At 49.9% G+C, this 21540-nt stretch overlaps 2 protein-coding genes across 2 annotated transcripts; one reads left to right on the top strand and one right to left on the bottom strand.

Moving 5' to 3' along the window:
• Positions 1-7625: 7625 nt before the first annotated feature.
• On the bottom strand, positions 7626-14476 carry dhrs13b.2 (dehydrogenase/reductase (SDR family) member 13b.2). Its single transcript, XM_079733079.1, has 8 exons — positions 14313-14476; positions 14042-14218; positions 12526-12801; positions 11714-12046; positions 8670-9020; positions 8269-8361; positions 8150-8169; positions 7626-7956 (listed from the first exon to the last, which is right to left on the bottom strand). The coding sequence occupies exons 1-8, from the start codon at positions 14356-14358 to the stop codon at positions 7942-7944; spliced, it is 1311 nt and encodes a 436-aa protein (XP_079589205.1). The 5' UTR covers positions 14359-14476; the 3' UTR covers positions 7626-7941.
• Positions 14477-14617: 141 nt separating this feature from the next.
• On the top strand, positions 14618-21442 carry gemin4 (gem (nuclear organelle) associated protein 4). Its single transcript, XM_079733288.1, has 6 exons — positions 14618-14795; positions 15234-17300; positions 17583-17736; positions 19086-19356; positions 20234-20968; positions 21147-21442. The coding sequence occupies exons 1-6, from the start codon at positions 14786-14788 to the stop codon at positions 21366-21368; spliced, it is 3459 nt and encodes a 1152-aa protein (XP_079589414.1). The 5' UTR covers positions 14618-14785; the 3' UTR covers positions 21369-21442.
• The last annotated feature ends 98 nt before the right edge of the window (positions 21443-21540 follow it).

The raw sequence follows: 21540 nt of genomic DNA on the forward strand, positions 1-21540 counted from the left end.
GGTTCCCTCCATGGTGCGTCTCCATTGTTCGTCGTAGCTTTCGTCTGGGTCTCGAAGGACATTGAGGGTCGTGTGGAGGGGGTCGTGCGGTGGGTAGAAGTCCCCCTGTTGATGGATCCAGGGGGCCCACTCTCGGTATGTTTCTTCTAGGGGCTTGAGTCCGTCCGGGGTAGTCATGTTCCGGATCCAATATACGTCTGACGGGGGGCTTCGGGGCGGGGGTTCATGCACCAGCATCATCTGGAGCGGTTGGTCGGCTTCTGTCGTCATTGTAGTCCCTTCGGGGGAACAGCTGATGAGGCAGTTGATTTTGCTCAGGATGTCTCTACCCATGAGGTTGGTGGGACACTTGGGGGCATATAGGAGGGAGTGGTTGTACGGAGGTGGGCGGCAAGGGGGTGGTGAAGGGGTTGGTCTTTTCTATTCCCGAGAACCCCATGGTAGTCAGGGTTCGAGTGGAGAGGGGCGGGATTTCATGGTTCAGGTCCCCGATGGTGGATACTGTGGCTCCGGTGTCGACCATGAAACGAATTGGTGTTTGGTTTACGAGTCCGTCCACCATTGGGGCTCCCGTTCCCAGGTTCACCACCTGGGTCCCTCTCGAGGCTCTCGGGTCCCGTCAATATTGACCGTTGTATCCCGGGTCCTCCCAGAGAGGGTACATCGGGGTCCCGGGGTTTGAGGAATGTGTCGGTCCATTTCCAGGGTTACCGTGGGTCGGGCCGGGTTGCTGCTGATGATTCTGTTGGTGGTGTTGCATCGCTGGCCGTCCCGTTTGGGGGCACTCCTTCGCCCAGTGTCCCATGAGCCCACAAATGAAGCAGGGATAGGACCGGGGGTTTGTGTTTGGGGTCCGGCCTCTTCCTCTCCATTTGAATCCGCCTCTTTGTTTGGACTGTTGGTTCTGGTACATCCCGGGTCCCGTCTGTGTTGCTGGGTTCGAGGGTGGGTGTGTGGGGTATGGATACGATGGGTACGGGTACGGGTACGGGTACGGCGGGGGCTGGGGCCCCCATGCTTGAGCGGGAGGGGCTTGCATCTGGGTCGGAGGGGGTCCGCTGGGCTGTACCAAGGGGTTGGGGGCAGGCAGCGGGGCCGGAGGCGTGGCCACTTCGAGGGGCATGATCTCGGAGGCGTGGTCTTTGTTGGACTCCTTCTTGTCCCGGTTGTGTTCCTGGGTTGCTTTCTTCACGTCCATGCGCAAGAGTCGTTTCTTCAGGTCGCGGTCTTCTTTGACGTCCTCGTCCTCCCGTTCTTGCTCCAGGTTCACGTGGTGTGTAATGGCCTCCTCCCAGTCCATGGCGTTCATTCTTCCGAGTCCAATCACTGTTTTGAGGCCTTCGCGGGTCTTGGTGCAGAGACCCGTCTCAACCGCGATCCGGAACATGGCCTAGGTGGCGGCGGAGGCTCCTGGTCGGGTTCCGAATCCGTCTTTCCATCGTTCAGTGGCTCTCGTGAGGTATTCGCCCGCTGATTCACTGGGTTTTCTTTTCAGGCCGGTCATGCATGCTGCTGAGTTCTGAGGGGGGTATAGGCCCCTCAGGGCCTCCCACCATATGGGGCGGAAGGGGTCGAAAGGGGAGTCGTCCGGCTCTCTGGTGGTTCTGGCTGCGGTTTCCACGTCGTTGACTGCCCGGGGTCCTTCTCCTCTCATGAGGACCGCTCGGATGTCCCCCATGGTGAGCCGGTCAGCTGTGGTCAGTCGCTCGAGGTTTCTGATCCACTTGCCCGCCCCCTGTTTGATCGGGGGAAGGTCTTCCACTAGTCCCTTGAGGTCGCGGTGGGTCCAGGGAACGTACATCGCTCGTCCTGCAGGGGTGTCCATTAGCGGGAACATCAGTCCTGGACCCTCATCCAGGTCGCGGTTCGTCCGGCGGTTGAGGGCTTGGCTCCGTTGTGTCGGGGGGCCAGCTTGTGGAGTGCTGGTGATGGGCAGGGTCGCGATCGGGGTTGCGGTACTTCGGGCTTGTGATCTGCCCGGGCCAATTGTCCTGTGGATTGCGCCTCTTCCCCACCTCTGATCTCTGCCTTCGCTCCTTTCCCGCAGCTGTCGAGACAGGAGATGGACTTCTGTCTCGATGCCGAGGGACATTCTTTCCAGCGCTTCTTCTTTCCATCTCGTTCCCACTGGGTCCCACTCCACGGTGTCTGCGTCTTCTTCACCTCTTTGGTCTCTTTCCTCGTGTCTTCCGTGTCTCCCCTGGGGAATCCCGGAGTGTCTTCTCATTTCTGTTGTTGCTACTGTCACTTCCGTTTCTTCTTCTTTAGACGATAGGTTGATCAGGAAGGAGGCCAAGTCCAATGTGTTGGCGCCAGGTACGCCGATCCGCGTACGCATCCTTTCTGCTTCCGGTTGGGCTTCCCCTGGTGTTGGTGGCCTGGTTTCGGGGGCCTGGGCTTGGCTGTAGCTGGAGGAGGGGGGTGTCCAGTTCTCGGTGCTGGATGGTTCTTGCCCCAATGGCCCGGCCCTTCCTGGTATCATCGGGCATGGGGAGGGAGCTGTTGTCAGCTTCGGGCTTTCCTTGCTTTGTGGGTGGTTTGTCCTTGTGAAGTGGACCCCTTCTTTGGCTCGTTCCGGTTCCGGGGGGGGGGGGGTCTTTGCCAGGTCACCGTGACCGGGGACTGAGATGTGGCGTGGGTTATTTCGATAACTGGGCACATGAAATGGGGGGACCCGGGAACCTGGAAGTCGGTCGGGGCATAGGGGAGGGAGTGGTTGTACGGAGGTGGGCGGGCCTGCTCATCGGCCTTCGGTAGGGAGGGATAAGGTGAAGCTGTCAGGCTCGGTTGGGTAGGGGTTACTTGGTCCGTTAGGAAGGGATTCCTGGAGGAGGGGGCTGGTTTTAGGGTGTGGGGCGGGAGGCAAGAGGCCAATGCTTTTAATACTAAGATTCTCTTTTGTCTTTTCCGGTCTTGGGTTTCGAGTGCATCCTTTCGTCCCGTCTTGGCTCCTGCATTGTCGCGACGGACTTTTGCCCGCTCATACTGGCTGCCAATGTACGCGTGTATGGCGGCCCGGCCGGTGTGGTCGAGGGGTCCCATTCGGATCACGCCCTCTTTCTGCCAGGTTTTAATGTAGACATCACATCGGTTCTCCCATTTCTTCCGGTCTTGGCCTTTCAATATTTTTCCCGGTTCAGCGTTGAGGCACAACCAGCCCAGCGCTTTGGTCCGTTGCTCGTCCGACATGGTGGGTGTGTTCGCCGTTCCTTAGCAGCCTGGTGTGGGGGTGGTCGGGGTCGTGGACGCCTTTGCACTGGAGGCCGGGTGCGGGGAGGTTTGTCTTTTTATCTTTATTATTCACCGGGATAATTCTTCTAGCAGGGGGTGATCGAGAGTCGGGGTTGGATTGGTATTGATGTTGTCCAGTGGGGGGCGCTGTAGTTGGGGAAGGGTAGAGTTGGAGTTGTCCAGTGGGGGGCGCTGTGGCTTGGGAAGGGTAAGGTTGGAGTGGTCCAGTAGGGGGCGCGGTAGTTGGGGAAGGGTAGAGTTGGAGTTGTCCAGTGGGGGGGCGCTGTGGCTTGGGAAGGGTAAGGTTGGAGTGTTCCAGTAGGGGGCAGTCTAGTTGGGGAAGGGTAAGGTTTGAGTGGTCCAGCAGGGGGCAGTCTAGTTGGGGAAGGGTAAGGTTGGAGTGGTCCAGCAGGGGGCGCTGTAGTTGGGGAAGGGTAGAGTTGGAGTTGTCCAGTGGGGGGCACGGTGGTTGGGGAAGGGTAAGGTTGGAGTGGTCCGGTAGGGGGGCGCGGTGGTTGGGGAAGGGTAAGGTTGGAGTGTTCCGGCAGGGGGCAGTCTAGTTGGGGAAGGGTAAGGTTTGAGTGGTCCAGCAGGGGGCGGTCTAGTTGGGGAAGGGTAAGGTTTGAGTGGTCCAGCAGGGGGCGGTCTAGTTGGGGAAGGGTAAGGTTGGAGTGGTCCAGTGGGGGGCCAGTGGGGGGCGCGGTGGTTGGGGAAGGGTCAGGTTGGAGTTGTCCAGTGGGGGGCGCTGTGGCTGGGGAAGGGTAAGGTTGGAGTGGTCCGGCAGGGGGCGCTGTAGTTGGGGAAGGGTAAGGTTGGAGTGGTCCAGTAGGGGGCAGTCTAGTTGGGGAAGGGTAAGGTTGGAGTGGTCCGGCAGGGGGCGCTGTAGTTGGGGAAGGGTAAGGTTGGAGTGGTCCGGTGGGGGGCGCTGTGGCTTGGGAAGGGTAAGGTTGGAGTGTTCCGGCAGGGGGCAGTCTAGTTGGGGAAGGGTAAGGTTGGAGTTGTCCAGTGGGGGGCGCTGTGGTTGGGGAAGGGTAAGAGTTGGAGTGGTCCAGCAGGGGGCGCTGTAGTTGGGGAAGGGTAGAGTTGGAGTTGTCCAGTGGGGGGCACGGTGGTTGGGGAAGGGTAAGAGTTGGAGTGGTCCAGTAGGGGGCACGGTGGTTGGGGAAGGGTAAAGTTGGAGTGGTCCAGCAGGGGGCAGTCTAGTTGGGGAAGGGCAAGGTTGGAGTTGTCCAGTGGGGGGCGCTGTGGTTGGGGAAGGGTAAAGTTGGAGTGGTCCAGTGGGGGGCAGTCTAGTTGGGGAAGGGCAAGGTTGGAGTGGTAGGGGGCGCTATGGCTGGGGAAGGGTAAGGTTGGAGTGGCTAAACTTTTGGCGGAGGGGGAGGTGTGGCTTCGGACTGAGCGAGAGAACTCAAAAAATGGCGGCCCTGATGCTATAACTCTGTGTGGCCTGTCTAACACACAAGAGCGGATGAGAGACTAGGGGGTAACTTTTGTCACTCTTGGAGGAGGAGAACGAGAAAAAGGAGGAAAAAACAGGGGGGAGGGAAGCAAAAAACAACAACAGGGCCTATAGACGTTATTCAATACATCCAGATATTCTTTATAGCCAATAATCGTTATCTATCTTTATTGATTAATCTGCGTCAATCAGACTAAACCGTCAACCAACGCGGCAAAGAGATGTTGTTTAGTATTGTGGTTTATCTATGCGACAGGTCCGGCAGTAATTCAAAGAAACACAGTAAAAGAGATATCATTTATCCTTGTCAACTTGTCTAGGTCTAGTTTTAACGGTTCAAACAGTAAATTGAAGCGACACAGTAAAAAAGGTTATTTATCATTGTCAATTTATCTATTTCCGCTGGTTACGCCATAGAGCAACGCAATACGTCAGAGAGACATTTATTCATTATTATCAATCTATCTATTCCTACATTTACCCGTTTTAACGGACAAAGATAGAGCGGATCACGCATACACACCCACTGATTCACTCACAGATTATCACGCATACACACCCACTGATTCACTCACAGATTCCCTCTTTCTCGCAGACGCACCCAGAAACATATCGACAGACTTCTCATTCTGTGTCCCGCACCCACAATCATCAGACACAGCAGAATAGCGTTAAGCATAGCAAAGCAAGCAAGCGTTGCACACATATTTCCATATTTTAGCCGGCCCAAAAATACGCTCGCTCTCTTTCTTTCTCTCTCTCTGGGCCTCTTACACACACACACACACACACAGCCACTCCGTCTCTCTCTCTCTTATTCTCGCGCATACACACACTGCCTCTCGTTCACTCGCGCATACACACGCTGTTTCCTTTGCAAAGGGACTTTAACCCTGATAAAGGACTCTAAACTTCTCACCACATAGAATTATTTAATACACAGATTATTCCATCTGGGTTCCGAACCCGGCCCAAGCATCCCTCTGAGTCCACTCAATGGCTCAGGCATATATTCCATCTGGGTTCCGAACCCGGCCCAGGCATCCCTCTGAGTCCACTCAATGGCTCAGGCATATATTCCATCTGGGTTCCGAACCCGGCCCAGGCATCCCTCTGAGTCCACTCAATGGCTCAGGCATATATTCCATCTGGGTTCCGAACCCGGCCCAGGCATCCCTCTGAGTCCACTCAATGGCTCAGGCATATATTCCATCTGGGTTCCGAACCCGGCCCAGGCATCCCTCTGAGTCCACTCAATGGCTCAGGCATTAATTCCATCTGGGTTCCGAACCCGGCCCAGGCATCCCTCTGAGTCCACTCAATGGCTCAGGCATTAATTCCATCTGGGTTCCGAACCCGGCCCAGGCATCCCTCTGAGTCCACTCAATGGCTCAGGCATGTATTATTTTGGCCATCGGTAGTCTTGTATCACTGACCGATTCTTATAGGCCCTATGGTCTCGAGGGTATTCTTTCACCATGCAACGAGCCGATATTCGATGTGTCACGCATTCGGGGTCAATCGGGTTTTACGGGGAAATGCTGGGGTGCAGTCCTATTAGTCCCCACGAGATATCCCGTAGCGAACCGTTCTCACAGTCTCATCTCCTAATGTGGTTCCTATATAACTATGCAGAGTTTGGATTCTAGGCCCCTCAGGGCCTAACAGGTTCTGCCTACCTTTTGTTGGGCGATCGCGAGGTGAGACTGCAGGAATCGGTCCGGTTCTCCGGGGTCCCGAGGCCGTGCCGCTCTCCGTCTCTCGTTTCCCAGTTGCGGTCCAATTCAGAAAAAATCACGTCGGGGTCACCAATTTGTTGGGAAAAACGGTCTGGCTAGTTACTGGACCAGATGAAATGAGACGGAGAGGTAATAAAGTCTATCGGCACGAGGACCTTGGATTTATTAAGTAAAGTGGCAACGGTTATACAGAGTCATAAGCGTGAGAAATCGAATATGTCTAAGTCCCTAATCAGCGCTGATGGTTCGTCCGGAGCTTCGCCTCCGTGGAAGGTCTGCTTCGGAAGAAGGTGAAGAGTCTCAGAGTGATACAGTCTTATGCTGTATCTCCTCGTGATGAGGTGTGTGCGTTTGAGATGTGTGTGGTTCTGTGTGTTTTTACTTGACCTTGGTTCCCAGGCACTAGTGTATGCATGTATATCTTCTTGTGTTCCTCCTTACGGGGGAGAGCTTCAGAGCATCACCCGTTGTGGTCCTCCCGTCCTTGAGGATGACTGGTGCATTGTCTGAGTGTCTACCATCTGCCGGGAGGAGATATGGGGCCCTGGCTCTGGCCCTGACCTGACTATATTCTCATGTATGTGTTATGTGTTAAAAGTTGACTATATTATAAGGTGACTGCCATGTGATGTGCTCATTAAGCTAGGGTAGGAGTTAGCTATATTTATAATGTACATGTGATGTGCTCAGCAGGTTATTTTGCCCCAACAGTACCCCTGGAGTCCTCGTTAACTACGAGCGTTTTCACGACGTTCGTTACCAACGATGCTTTCGGGAAACGGTGTGAAAACTGTACGATGCTCGTACGACGCACTTCACGATCCACTTAGGCTAACGATGCTTTCGGGAAACGGGGCCCTGGTGTCTCTTGTGTTTTCCCTCTCCCTTGTGTCTCTGCGTATCTCTTGTGTCTCTAACCCTAAAAAATAATATCTAATAATATAGGATAATATTAGACCTTTAAAGAAACTCTGTTGCGTAGGGTTGGTGGATCTATTCTTTGTTGCAGAATAGATCCATTATTAGATGATTGCTCTTGGTTTATCAAGCATGTGATTGAAACACATTTTCAAACATAAATTGTACAAATTATATTCATAACGACAATCCAAAAATATTAAATATAACAAATTCATTGTCATTTTGAGAATAAACATAACATATCACCATCAGGTAAAAGACACCTTTTTGTCAACTTTTTATTGAGAAAACTTCCTACAGTCACACAATTGTCTCTCTCTGACATCTACCAACCCCCAAATAACACACATACACAAAGTAAGCTTATGTGTTCATGGAGAACAAACAATCATCAACCCCCTGAGTAGTATTGATCCAAATAAAGTTGCATTGTACCTGAGAGAGCGTGTTCTCTTATCTACCACCCCTGACCCCATCCCAATCCCAACCCCCCAGCCCAAGAGGACCCCTCTCAGCCAGGGGTCCCCATGCAGGGGGCCTATGTAGACCAGGCACACAGAGAGGGATTCTCTGAGGGGTGCTTTCAAACAGTCAATAGGGTTTGCTCTGCAGAGGAACCACACACACACACACACACACACACACACACACACACACACACACACACACACACACACACACACACACACACACACACACACACACACACAAAACATCAGTGTCGTTACATTGAAGACATGGTTTCTAATCTATAATCAATCTGGGAACCTGTAGCCTGAAATGTTTTGCATAATCGTACCTTCCTCGACTCTTGACGGGCTAAGACAAGATGATGAGAAGAAGAAGATGATGATGATTACTCTCCCGTATCAAAAATATGGTCTGGTACAGAGTTTGTATATCAAGCCTCAGACTGACCTGTGTACAAGTAGCGTAGCATTCTGAATATGAATATCAGAAATATGACCAACGTTGAGCCAACTGCCAGGTAGAACCTCCAACTGGTTGGCTCTGGTAGAGAATATTGGCAACATATTATTGAATATTGTCAATGTTGTCATCATTCAACCTCATTATTTAAGTGTTTCCATAATAATTTCCATCAGTATGTCATAAGTTGCATATCCCTATTACCTCTTTGTGGTAAAAAAACAACATAATACAGTGAGTGATAGTGAAAAGGATGTTCATTTATACTCACTGTGGACCAGCAGGGTGAAGCCCCCCTAATACACCCACCGTGGACCAGCCGGGAGAAGCCCTGACCCCTAATACACTCACCGTGGACCAGCAGGGTGAAGCCCCCCTAACACACTCACCGTGGACCAGCAGGGTGAAGCCTATGCGGACAGGGGTCCTGAGGGAGCGGTGCATCACCCTGCAGGTGAAGCGCCGCCCTGTGTCCAGGAGCGCAGCCCGGTAGTAGAAGAAGGCTGAGAGAGTGAAGGTGCCCTCGCGGTTGTGCCTATGGCTGGAGAGCAGGACGTTGTTGAGCTTGGTGGGCAGTGGGGCCCCAGCCCTGTAGCCTGCCGGTTCCCCGGGGGGCTCCTGGTACCACTCCATCTCCACGTCCAGAGGGTAGTAGCCCTCCGCCTCACACACCACCTTCTGCTCTGCGCCGGCCTGCAGGGCCAGCTCCGGGCCCACGTTTAGAGACACGCTGGGGGGTTCTGGGGAGGAGGGGGGAAGGTCACTGCTCTGCTTGAAGGGTTGTGAGAGACCATCGGGGGAAACCTCCATCAGAGAGCCAGAGGGGACCCACAACCTCGAACCGTTAAAGATATATAATTACATTTTTTATGTGTATTATACTTACCGAAAAAAATATGACGGCAAGGCTTTTTACGAATGAATTCTATTACTTGTTAATCATGTAATAGATAAAATAATGATTACAGGGGAACTAATACTTCCTGAGGAGACAGAGGCATTTCATGTTGGAGACCAAAATATAAAAGAAACACTTGATGGGTAACTGCGTTCACACCAAACGCGACGGGGCGACAAGATCCCATACAAAGTGAACGTAGGGACGCGTATCTGTGACTAGTTTTGATTTGTCGCGCCGTAGCGGATCGTGAGGAAAGATCAGATGAATATGATCATTTATGTTTCGGCCTGGAATTGCTGATAAAACCTTTAAGAAATATATAAAAACACATTGTCGCGCCGTCCATTTCTGCCACCTAGTGGGGGCCATTCTCCATTAATCTCCAGCACTCTACACAACAGCCGTCAATCCTCCAACAGCACATGGTATTTCACCCCGATTCTCCAGACAATCACTAGATCATTGTTTAACACGTAACAGTAAGTACCGCATCCCTGGCCCTTCCTAGTGTCTGGATTGTTAAGTCCTTGTGTTCCGTCACTCACCATAACAATCTCCTCCCTGTGTACAGTGTTGCAAGCCGATCCCTCTCTGTCCGACTACGTCCTGTTACTGAGCCCTCGCCTGTCTGACTACCATCCTGTCTTCAAGCCCCCCTGTTTTTGGTAATCATCTCATCCAATGGAAAGTCAGCAAGATAATGTTATGTTACTACTGTGTTGATAAGGTTTATTGGACTACGTTACCCATGAGGCTTAGCGCCGGTTGGAGGGAAATAGCATACGCGAGCGCTATGAGCGTGTACAGTTGTTGGACTGCTTATGCAATAAAACATGGCTAGGAACTAAATATGCTGCTGCGCCCGGTTTGTCATATATAAGGAACAAACGTAACAACTACTAACGCTAATGACATAACGTGACTTAACGTAACACGGATAAAACTTGAATACATTAAATCGTCGGCAAACATGATTTCTGCCTAACTCACGAGTCACGACAGATCGATTATGACTGGCAATGCTGGAAGAAAACAACTCCCATAATCCCACCTTCATCACTTCATCATCAAACTACGTCTTTTGTTATTGTTTTGATTGAGCGACCCCTAGAAATAAATATTATGGGGCAATTGCTCTGTCGCTAGCTTCGCCACTTTTTAGAGTTTAACACGGTTTTAAACTCAATAAGTCACGTGACCTCTTAAACGCCATTGTTGTGTCATATGTCCTTGTGGTTTAACCTGCAGCTGCGTTTTACCTTAATCTCAGTTGCTGTGTCTTCAGAGAAATTCACATCAGACACTAGCGGGCGTATTTTGTGCGCGTTAGTCTAATCTCGAAACTGACGTGGTTTTAGAGGAGACTAAACCAGTTTGCAGGATGAAACAAGGCTCCATCATAACCGACACTAACACACAGAATTAGTTTTATGAATTATTATTAATAGGTATGATACATTTACACTTATTACAGCAGAAAGGCCTTTTGCACTTTGCACAAGCAGTGATATTTCACGGCTCACGGGGCCCAGGTCTTGGTCGTGCTGCTCAGCAATAGCTTTACGCGCTTCTACTTTCAAGCGCTTCCATAGATTTTTTAAATGTGCAGGGCTGCTCGGTCTTCTGCTGGGAAATCTACAGTTGAATGTGTTTGACAGATTATCCCAAACAACCTTTCTTCGGAGCGTGATGGAGGTGTCTTTCCTTGGATTTTCCACCGTGTCCAAAACACCTCGAATGCAGTGCAGCAAATAGGCCTATATAGTTTTTGCTCCTCGTTGTAGTTCTCTATCCGCGACATGTTCATCGACATGATCCTAACTCTCCTCCGAGAATCGAAAGGCGTGACATTACCCTAATTACTCGCATAGGCCTATTAGTTCGTCTTCAATTAATTAAGTAATCACATTTGCACACACACCAAGAGAAAACAATGACAAGTAATTGATTGACGTAGGTGAGGGCGGATTCCAGACTCAGATTTCCACAAAAAGTAGCCTAGACTATTTCATAATATATGTCAACATTATTAGCGTTTTTATTTATTATAGTTTTATTATATTAAAGTTCACTTTACATTCCCATTAAGTTTTTGTTGGTAATTATAGCACAAAATGCATCCACCATTAAGTTAAGACTGCATCTGCTGGGGTATACTAGAAATCAGAGTACTTCCGGTTTCCAAGCAGTTTAAACCGAGTCAGCTAGGAATCAGCTGATCCTGTACGAGTCGTTACACAGCAATCACGTTCAACCTCGTGCGCAGCTGCGTGTTAAACTCCAAAACCTCCGTTTTAAGGAGTACGGTTTCAAAGCGCAGCAATGCTAACTGACAGAGCAATTGGCCCTCTAGCTTTAACCAGTATTAAATGCATTGTTCGGCTGATTAGACTCTGGAGCTTTCTTCCATCTTCTCATTTATCCAATTCCTAAACAGTTTTATTGTTCAACACCCCTATCCTTAACTCAATGTAGACGTGCAGCACCAGGTCAAGGTTTGCACCACCTCCCCGTCCCTTGTCCTTAACTCACCAAAGACGTGCAGTGCCAGGTCGAGGCTGGCGTCCAGCTGCCCCACGGACACGGAGCAGACGTACTTCCCCTCGCTGGAGATCTTGACGAAGGGGATGGACAGGGTGGCGTCCCCTGTAGACAACAGCCCCTTTTGACTGACCCCCGACCCCCGGGTCACCCCTGAGTGGCTGTCGTGGCTGTACAGCTCCACCCAATCTCCTTTGATCTGCGCGCGCCACCCCACTTTGAACTTGGGCCCCTTGTGGTCCACGGCGAACTGACATTGGAGCTTCTGCTGGGACCGCAGCCCTACCTTCAACGCTACGGAGCCTGTGTGCAGCACCATGGAGGCTGGGTGGATGAAAACACACAGACAGGATAGGACAAGGATAGGCCTAGAGACAAAAAAAAGGCCCATTCATAGGCTCTCAAGACAGGAGGGTTTGCTGCTCCAGCCGACATGTCTGTGCTTCGGTGGCCATATTTTGAGTAGCTATAACAAGAAATCCAGAATCCTAGACATTTCAACCAATATCAACACAGTGTTAAAGTATGCATTACAATCGCCTGCCACTGTAAAGTTTCCAAGGGAGACATATTTACATGAACTTTGTGGTAATTGGGTGAAATGTCCTGAAAACCGGTTACTGAAAACATTGCAACCTTAAGTACATACCTTATTTTATCGTGAAGCCTGCTTAAGAGATGAGCCCATTCATATCTAATATGTTTTTTACGATCTAAGAGTTCTGACCTTACTTGTGGTCGTGTGTTTTTGTATTGATATTTGTCGTACCAAGGAGGTCAACATGGCTGAGGCTGGTGTTTACCTGAGGCTGTGATCAACTCTCTGTCCCCGACAGGAGGAAAGCTGTCATAATCCTCCATTGATGAGGGGGGCTGGCTTGGTGTGTGTCTGAGGTAGCCTGTGAAGGTGAAGGAGTCCTCTGGATGTTTGATGGTGCAGGTGAACCAGAGGTCATAAGGCATGGCCCCCTTGCTGGGCCAGAGCCTCTGGATCCCCCTCATGCTGTACCTGCGGATCTCACACTCCAGGTGGTCTGGGCTGCCCCCCACTATGTAGGAGCGCAGGTCCACCCTGGAGGCTACCGAAGAGAGGACGTTTTAAACTGGTTTAGAGTGGATCAAGGATAGTTGAGCAACCAACTCTTCTAACATTCATAATGACGTTTATGGCTTGAGATCCCTACCCAGGGGCGGACTGGCCATCGGGAGGTTTGGGAGATTTCCCGAGCGGCCGGACGGTTTCAGGCCGAGCCGGCCGGCTGCATTTGTCCTTTTTTTATTATTATTTTTTTAAGAAAATAAAAAAATATGAAAGCGACTTGGGCTGGCCTGCTGGATATTTGCAAACAGTGCGAAACGATAACCTCAATTTAGAAGTGGTATCACTTTTACACATAGTGTATCGGGGCAAAGCGAGCGGCCGAACGGCCCTCCCAAATCAGACTGCTCCGCGTTCTGTCAAATCTGATTGGCTCAGCCTGACACACGGCCCGGGTCACTCACTTCCCGTTAACCTCCCTCTGAAGTCACAGAAAAATACGAAAACGTTGAAAAGGAACAGGACACAGCAGCATGACAGGTGCACTAGTGGGCATGTTTGGCAATATAATAATGGCTTAAACTCCTAAACTCATTAATATTAGCCTTACATTAAATGTATTTTATTTCTTTGTCTTTCATTTAATTATTTTCTTTGTATTTAAAGGGTAACTGTTCCTCCTAAATGATTAAAAAAACATAAATTAAGAGAATATCCACTATTCCCTTTAATGTAGTGGCCTGCTAAATTAGAATTATTTGTTACTTGTCATTTTCATGCAAATGTAGCTCTACCGTCAACACAGGCAGATTCAGGGTCCAGCAAAGGGGAAACTGAGCAAGCAGTACATCGAGATGAGGGATTTCATTGTATTGATTTGTATTTTCTTCCACCCTCAACAACCCCCCAAGAAAGGTATGTGTATCTATGAAACCAATGACGGTATAAACAGAAGGTGGCTCACATGCTGTAAGAAAGACAACTCTCTGTTCTGCTCAGTATGTTTTGCCTGTGCAAAGCCATCTGCACTATCTGGAACCTTTTCACCCTTGCTTTACCGAGGGTTGCTTATTTGCATGTGATACTCACACAATTCTAACCACACGCACATTCCAACATTGACATGTACTTGCAATGCAGAAATCCACGGTTGAGGGCTACTTTCTATTATTTTACACAGTGGCAAAATTCTACACATGCTATTCTCGCGGTCTCAAGAAAGGCCTCTCCATCCGAAAGTCCTGGGACAGATTTTTGTCCCAGTCCACCCCTGTCCCTACCAGTAATCAAGAAGGTGATTGTGTGGGGGTTGACAGGTGGACCGCCTGCTGGACCGAACTGCAGAAGAGCGTCTCTGGGGTGGAGCTCCGTCTCGCGGTGACCCTCCTTGTTAAGGAACACGCGCTCATCGATGAATGTACAAGCGAGCCACGGGACCTGCTCCTCAGAACAGATCACTAAGGAGAAACAAACACACTCAGAAGTTAAGATCAAACGCACATTGTATATCTTAAAAATACAAACAGAAACACAACGAAATGAAACACTTACCTCCGAACAAATACATGCAAATAAATAGTTTTAGAAATACACCCATGTTAGTTCATCGATGTTTTACTCCTATATTCAGGCAAAGCGTCGTAAGCCTCGTAAGACCCTCCAGATATTCAAGTTCAAGTCTGAAGCGTTAGGAGACTTTGACTCCTGAGTTTTCACTTTCGTTTAATCGGAACGCCCATGAGGGCTGTCTCGCGTAGGGTGGCGCTGTAACATCGCGAGAGTACATCAGACAGACACGGCTCGGGACGAACACTCGTTGGCTGTGAGATACGGAAGTACTTATCATATATAAAACGCGTGCTTTCCGAACTCCACCATGGCTCTGAGTTTATCGGAGCCGCACGGTGGTAATATGAATTTAATAAAGTATACATTTTAGACGAACGAAAGCTAGAATAGGTGGTATTACCGTTGTGGACATTTAATATATCCTTAATTCTATCCGTCTAACAATCAGATTAAATATGGACAAAGGTAAGGTGAAAGTTATTAATTAAATGGTTTTAGTTTATGGATGTGATGTTGAAACTGTCTTCGACTGTGTGTGTGTGTTTGTGTGTGTGTGTGTGTGTGTGTGTGTGTTTGCGTGTGTGTGTGTGTGATATTATCTGAGACGGGAGAAAGGGTTTTTATTACCCTTAGCAACAGATGTGTCTTATTTCCTTTGGCCATTACTTATTATTTGTAAAACTCGTACCCCTTGGTCCATTTTTTGAAAATCAACAGATATGGCCATAGCATATAAGCAGCCAATGCAATCGGCTTTTTTATATCGACCAAATGGTCTGTTTCAGACGTTAGACAGCAGTAATATACAGTGGAATGGACGATTCAAAGCCGTGATAGAAAACCTTCAGCCGGGATCTTGAAGCATGCATCAAAATGTAATAGCCACTTTTCCCAACTTTTCAGAGGCGGCGATTCTTCAAGGAGGCTTTGTCTCAGCCAATAAGTTGTGCCATCCCTCGTCGCTTCGTTCCGTTCAAAAGGGAGACTGGAAGCGTGTGAGACAGCCCATCCTAGATGCTGTTGATGAACTCTGCAAACAAGTTGAATGCAATGTTGGTCTGACCTCGAGTGCCATCCACTGCAAGACAAACATAGTGACCGTTCTGTGGTGCAAACTGCTGTGCAATGAAAGGAGAGAGGACGTGGAAACCGCCTGGAGGGAGAACCTATTTTTCGCTTTACAAAGTGGCCTCCCCGAGATTAATCGAGTCGTGCTGTTGGAGCTGGTGAAGGAGAGAGCAGCTGCCGGTATATACGGGCAGCTTCTCCTCCGTCTACCCGACCCTCAGATCTGCTCCGAGCTGAGCTTGCTGGCAGATCATGTGGTCTGCAGCCCAACCTCCGAGGGTGACATCGGCCTCCTCCTGGACGTGTGGTGGGAGCTGTGGAGGGGAGGGGTCCGGGGCGAGGATGGAGGGATGGGTATCCCGGAGGACGTCTTTGCCAATGAGTTTGCACGTCTCACTTCCAAGCCGTCCCTTGAAAACGGTGGCGTGTCACATCAAGCCGCCAAGAGGTTCAAATTGGACCCTTCTTTCCCTTTAGAACCTCTGCCTTCACTACCAGTTTTGCGGTCCTCACCCCCTTTAGACATCCTTTACATGCTACTTCACACGCTTTGGCACGTAAGAGACTGTATAGCCACTGCGGACCTCAGCCAGCAAGCCCTTGTAGTCGCCCTTGATGCCATCTACACCTCGTTTCTACTCGACCGAGTGGTCATTCTCACCACAGAGGAAAAAATGCACTTCCTGACAAAGGTGGTCAGCCTCAAGGAGAAAGAAGATAAAAAGTGGAGCCTGACGCTTCTCAGAGAGGCCCAGCTTGACCTTCGCACTTGCAGCAAGCCGGCCAAGTTTCGACCCAATATCACAACACTGCCCCGTGCTCTTCGGATCATCACTGAGCTGACGCAGTGTTGGCTGCAGAAGGGTCTTCTGAAAGTGTCTGACAGCGCCGATCCCAGTAACTCTGCCTTCAGACTACAACAGAGCCTCCAGAGAGGCCTTCTGGCACTGGAAAATGGCACCCTGTACCAGTCAATGAGCGGAGCAGAAGACCAACAGACGCTGAAAGACTTAGTAACTTTAATTAGAGGTGTACAGGATGAGTTTTCTACCTCTCCTGCCGTTCACTGCAGCCCAGAGGCGTGCGCCAGGCTCACCATGACCATCATTGACCACCGCCTGGAGGAGCACTTGGACTTTGCTGCCCTATTTGCCAGGGAGACCAGTTGGGCTACTAGTGGCAGCGAGTGGACAGACTGCCTGGAAAGGAACCAGGCCGTGTTCTGTAAAAAGGACACTGTGTTTGCACTTGCCACCATGCTGATAAGCATATGCAGCAGGGAAACTGTGGACGTGAGCCATTGTAAAAAAATGTCCAAAATCATTGCCAATATTTTCTTGGAGCTCCCGCTGGGGGACAAGAACCAGGCGCTGGCCTGCATGGTGAGGCTGTCCAGCAGGGGGCTCTTTGGGGGACAGCCGCCTCCAGCCTTGGTGCTAGGCTTCGACCAGGAACTCAACATGGCCTTCAACTGCATCATCCAGGGAGGGGACTCGGCGGGCACCAAAGCTGGCTCTCCTGACAACCTGAGCACGGCCACGTCCCTTGTAGCGCGGGTGGCGTTCCAGAACCCAGAGGCAACGCTGCGGAGCTGCTGCAGTGCAGCCATCTTCAACAAGGGAGCATTCAACCTCATGGCCAAGATCCTGTTGCAGCTGCCCGGTCTGAGGGGAGGGGGTGTCACAGAGGGGAGTCTACTCTGCTGCTGCCTGCGGGAGGCCATTGGGAACAAAGCGTTGCTGGCGAACGAGCAACATCAGTTTGTGAGGTTTCTGGCGCTGCTGATGCAGCCGATCCCAGAGGATGACTGTGGGGTCGAGGGACGCCACGGGGGGGGTTGCTTTCTCTCCCCCGCAGATGTTGTTAAGACCTTCGTCCTGCCCCACATCTTTTCTCATAACAGTAGGATTGCTTTATCGTTATACTAATTTCTCTTACTTTAAATTGTTTTACAAAGCAACATAAAAAGACCAGACCTAAATGGGTGCTTGATACATACATGCATTGTTATTTTACCCTGCACCAATTGGAGGTAATTGAATTAATGTGAATCTCAATGATTAGGCTGTCTTAATCATTGAATAAGATACACTGAGGTTGATTACTCACAGCGTAGCATCCTAGCAAGTGTGAATCAAGTAAGGGTATTTGAACGATGAATAATAACTATCTTCTTTCCTCCAGGCTGCCCCATAAGTGTGGAGCTGGCTGTGCAGATACTCCACAGTGCACTGTGTGTGGAGGTCAAGGAGCCCCCTTCCTCTGCTCACTGGATGCTGCTGTGTTCTCCATTCCCACTACTTTACGTTCTGGCACAGCATCTCAACCAAGCATTCAGGTCTGCTGTTACCATGCTGCTCTATTGAGTAATATTACTATCTGGACCTAGAAATACTACTTATATAGATTTCCTCTTTCCTTTTTACAAAGTGTTTGACTTTATTTATTTATCATGATTCAGCTATTGTAATCCCACTGAGTTTCCTTTCCTGTTTTTTCTTTACTTGACTACCTCAATTAATCTAACGGCGCACTCACACTTAGCAAAGTTTCCTTGTACCGTACTCAAGTACCATCCCCCCCCCCCCCCCCCACTGTGCCGCTGGCCTGTGCTCACACTAGGCAATCTCAACTGGGCCTGAAGGCGCGTTCACCGTCCTGTTGATACGTCATCGCCAAGCGTCCGCTGCTTAGTAGAACAACAATGGAGAACAACACAGAGAACACAATTGGCACTTTACTGACTTTGTTGCTTATTTGGAACCGTTCTATTGTGATATAGGCCTCTCTCGCTGAGTGTTTTTACACTGCCAAATATGGCGTTTTATGCACGGCTTTTTCGCGGCACGGTCCGCGCATTTAGACTGCCCAAGGTAAATTGCCTGCTTGAGCTAGCACCCCAATTTACCCTCCCGGACCCTGCACAAATTGGTGGTTTATTGGGTTTCATTCTGTTGTAAATGCGACGGCTCCGCGGTTCCGGGGGGGGCTTGGTTAGAGGTGTTGCTGCACCATCTCCACAGAGACAACGCAGCAATATGATCACGAGCAGTTCTAACAGGAGAGAAAGTAAAATCCGCGAGCTGCTGATCTTGTGAGAGAAGGTGATGCAGTCATATTAAACAAAGACGTTGAAAGATGGTGCGATCTACAACATAAAGAATATGTTGGCGTTTTTGCACTTGTAAATAGTTAATCGCGTTTGTAGCCTACACTCAGATGTGAACTTATTCTTGCATGCTGGTCTTCATTCATAAAAAAATAAAATAATTCGGAAGTATGCAATTATTCTAAAGAGGTCTAGACTCCGTGCGCAGCCCGCCTTCTCCTGTTAACCAAGAAAGCCTGCGCCGTGACGAACAGGGGATTTTTGATTTAACACTCTCTCTCGCACCAACGTGAACCGCTTGCCGCCATGTTTATTGTTTAATGGGGTTGAAGGGTCACTATTGGACTATTCGTCTATTCGTGTGGACTTGTTGGCTCATTAGCATCTGTACCGTGGCCTGAGCACACCTCTCCAAAGTGTACTCAGGCCACGGAATTGAACTGTACTTGAGTACGGATGGTGAGCTCACACTAGCCAAACAATCTAGACTTTAGGGGGAAAACGTACTTGAGTACGGTACAGATGGCCTAGTGTAAATGCGCCCTAATATAATCTATGTAATGTCATCTTTATGCTAGATGTTGGGAGCCTCCAGCAGGGGGCACCACCTCACCTTTGTCATCAGACACCAAGGAGCTGCTGGTGTGGGTTCTGGGCACTCTGGGACAGGCAGTGGGCCGAGTGGTAGCGTCTGAACCGTCCACCTGGTCCAGGGCCCTGTCTTGGCTGTACAGCAAGGTGGAGGAGTTGGACTGGACCGTACGCTTCCACTTCAAGCCTGTCTGGGGAGAGCACTTCAAAAATGAAGTTCCCTCGTCTCTGCTAGCGGTTTGTGATCTTGCCGACCAGGTAACAATTTTACCTGAATGTCCGTACCGTAAAACTTCAATTAATAGGCCAGGCTTTTATTTGTTTGAATCACTGAACTCAACCGGCTTATATTTGAGACCGGAGTCTATATGAAACAGGCCTTTTATTCCATTTCGGTCCACTGATGGTCCAATTCTTTTTGGTCCACTGATGCCATCTATTGGCGTAAGTTGGTAATGCTCGGAAATACGTCTGTCTGATGTTGTCATGCAACCCTGGCAAGGCGCTGGGGGTAGAGGGCAGAACACTCGCCCTAGAATCTTCTTCTTGTTCTTGATTTACGGCGGTTGCCATCCAGTTTATTGGTATAGAAAAAACAGAATGGGTGTTGTGATGTTGAAGGTTACCATATGAATGAGACGAGCGGACAACTGTTTATCTGTACTGATACTTTATCTCCGGGATAGCAATGCATGTCAGACTCCTTCATGTACATACGTCATGACCAATACCATATACGGCAGTGTCGCAAACACTACAGATGTCTAATGGAGACCAGCGTTTATTTGTCAAACGTGAAGCCACACCCGGCCAGTAAAACAGAATCAGCGTTTAATTGGGACTCTGCTTTTAATTGAAGTTGATTTATTTTTTAGAGTGAAGGATCACGGTTAGCACCATCTCTGAAACACTGCGCCAGTGGTCAGACTGTTGTTTTGCGACTACTGTAACCCAACTAACAACAATGTAAGCCATTTACAAACTATACCATGTTTGGCACTGCTCTACGGCATGTCCCGTTCGAACTTCAACATTCACGTTCACAATCCCTAATTTTTGTATTTTATTTTCTTCAAGTGTCATGTTAATCTCACTGTGCAGTTACATTCATTGTTACCTGTATTATCCTCTCCAGGAGTGGTCGGGTTTGGATCTGCCCAAGTACGGCCAGGGTTCAGGTCTCTTGGCCTGGTTGGAGTGCTGCTGCGTATCTGACTCCCTGCGGTCCACAATGCTCTCCCACCTCTGCGTGGACCGCCGTCAGCCCGACCACGTCAACATGTTTAGCAAGGGCATGCTGGTGGCCCTGGCCCAGACGCTGCCCTGGTGCTCACTTTCTGAGTGGCGGCGTCTGCTAGGGGCCCTGGGGGAGCTGCTGGACTCGGGTCTCCTCCAAACACCATACTCCCTTGAGTATGTAGACTACCTGCCCCTGCTGGACCTGCGCTGCTTCTCCAGCCAGCTGCGCCTCTCTGTTCTGCTGCTGCGTGCCTTGCAGTTCCTCTGTGGCTCCAGCTGTGATGGCTGGCTGCCGGTCCAGGGATGGGCGCACGTGGGGAGGCTGTACGCCTACGCCATCAGGCAAACACTGGAGGTGCTCAGGACCAAGCTGGGTCTCTCGTCTTCATCAGTCAGCTCGGCTGACCCGACCTCCGGCTCACCCAATCCTCCCAAGAACAAGCCTAGGACCCAGTCCGGAGAGGTTCAACAATGGAAAGAGGCGGCTCCTGAGAAGTCCTCTTCCAGCCTCCATCCAAAGTCTACCAAGTCCCCTGCCATGATCGACTCTGCAGAGGGAATAGTGGGAGATCTAAGTGCTGAGGTTCTCTTTGTACTCGGCCAACTCTTTTGTCATGTCCAACATGTCCAGGTATGAAATACTAGGACACCCTAATGTGCTCACGAATTACTCACGAAGAATTGTAGGGCCATAAGCCTAGGTTTGTCTTGGGGGGAAAATGCAACTTGCACAAATAATATACAGATGTATAGCCGAGATTGCAGTGTTTGTGAAGAGATAATCTAATACTTTTGTTTTCCTTCATGAGGTGATGATGCCTGGCGGACAGTGCGAGGCGTTGTTCCTGTGCGCACTAGAGACCCTGAGCATGTATGAGAGCGTCATGGCCTCCTACCCTGAGAGCAGCTCTCACCTGGAGAGCGCCAACACAAGACACTTCTTCACCACCATCACAGACAACCTGGAGAGTCTGGAGATGAAGGCGGTACTGCAGCAGAAAATAGCCAAGCTCTTGTCTTCTATGGCTTGAAAAAAAAGCCATGCTCTGCTCTTCCTTTGTGTCAAATACTGCCCTCAGTGTTTTACTTTCATTGCAAGACTTTTATGAAATATAAATAAAAAGGTTACATCAAAAAATATCTGGCCATGGTTTCATGCTACACTGGGATTGTGTTAAGGATTTACCCACCAGGGTAAAGCTA

This window comes from Pollachius pollachius (assembly GCF_949987615.1).
Source record: "Pollachius pollachius genome assembly, chromosome: 3".
Lineage (NCBI taxonomy): Eukaryota > Metazoa > Chordata > Actinopteri > Gadiformes > Gadidae > Pollachius > Pollachius pollachius.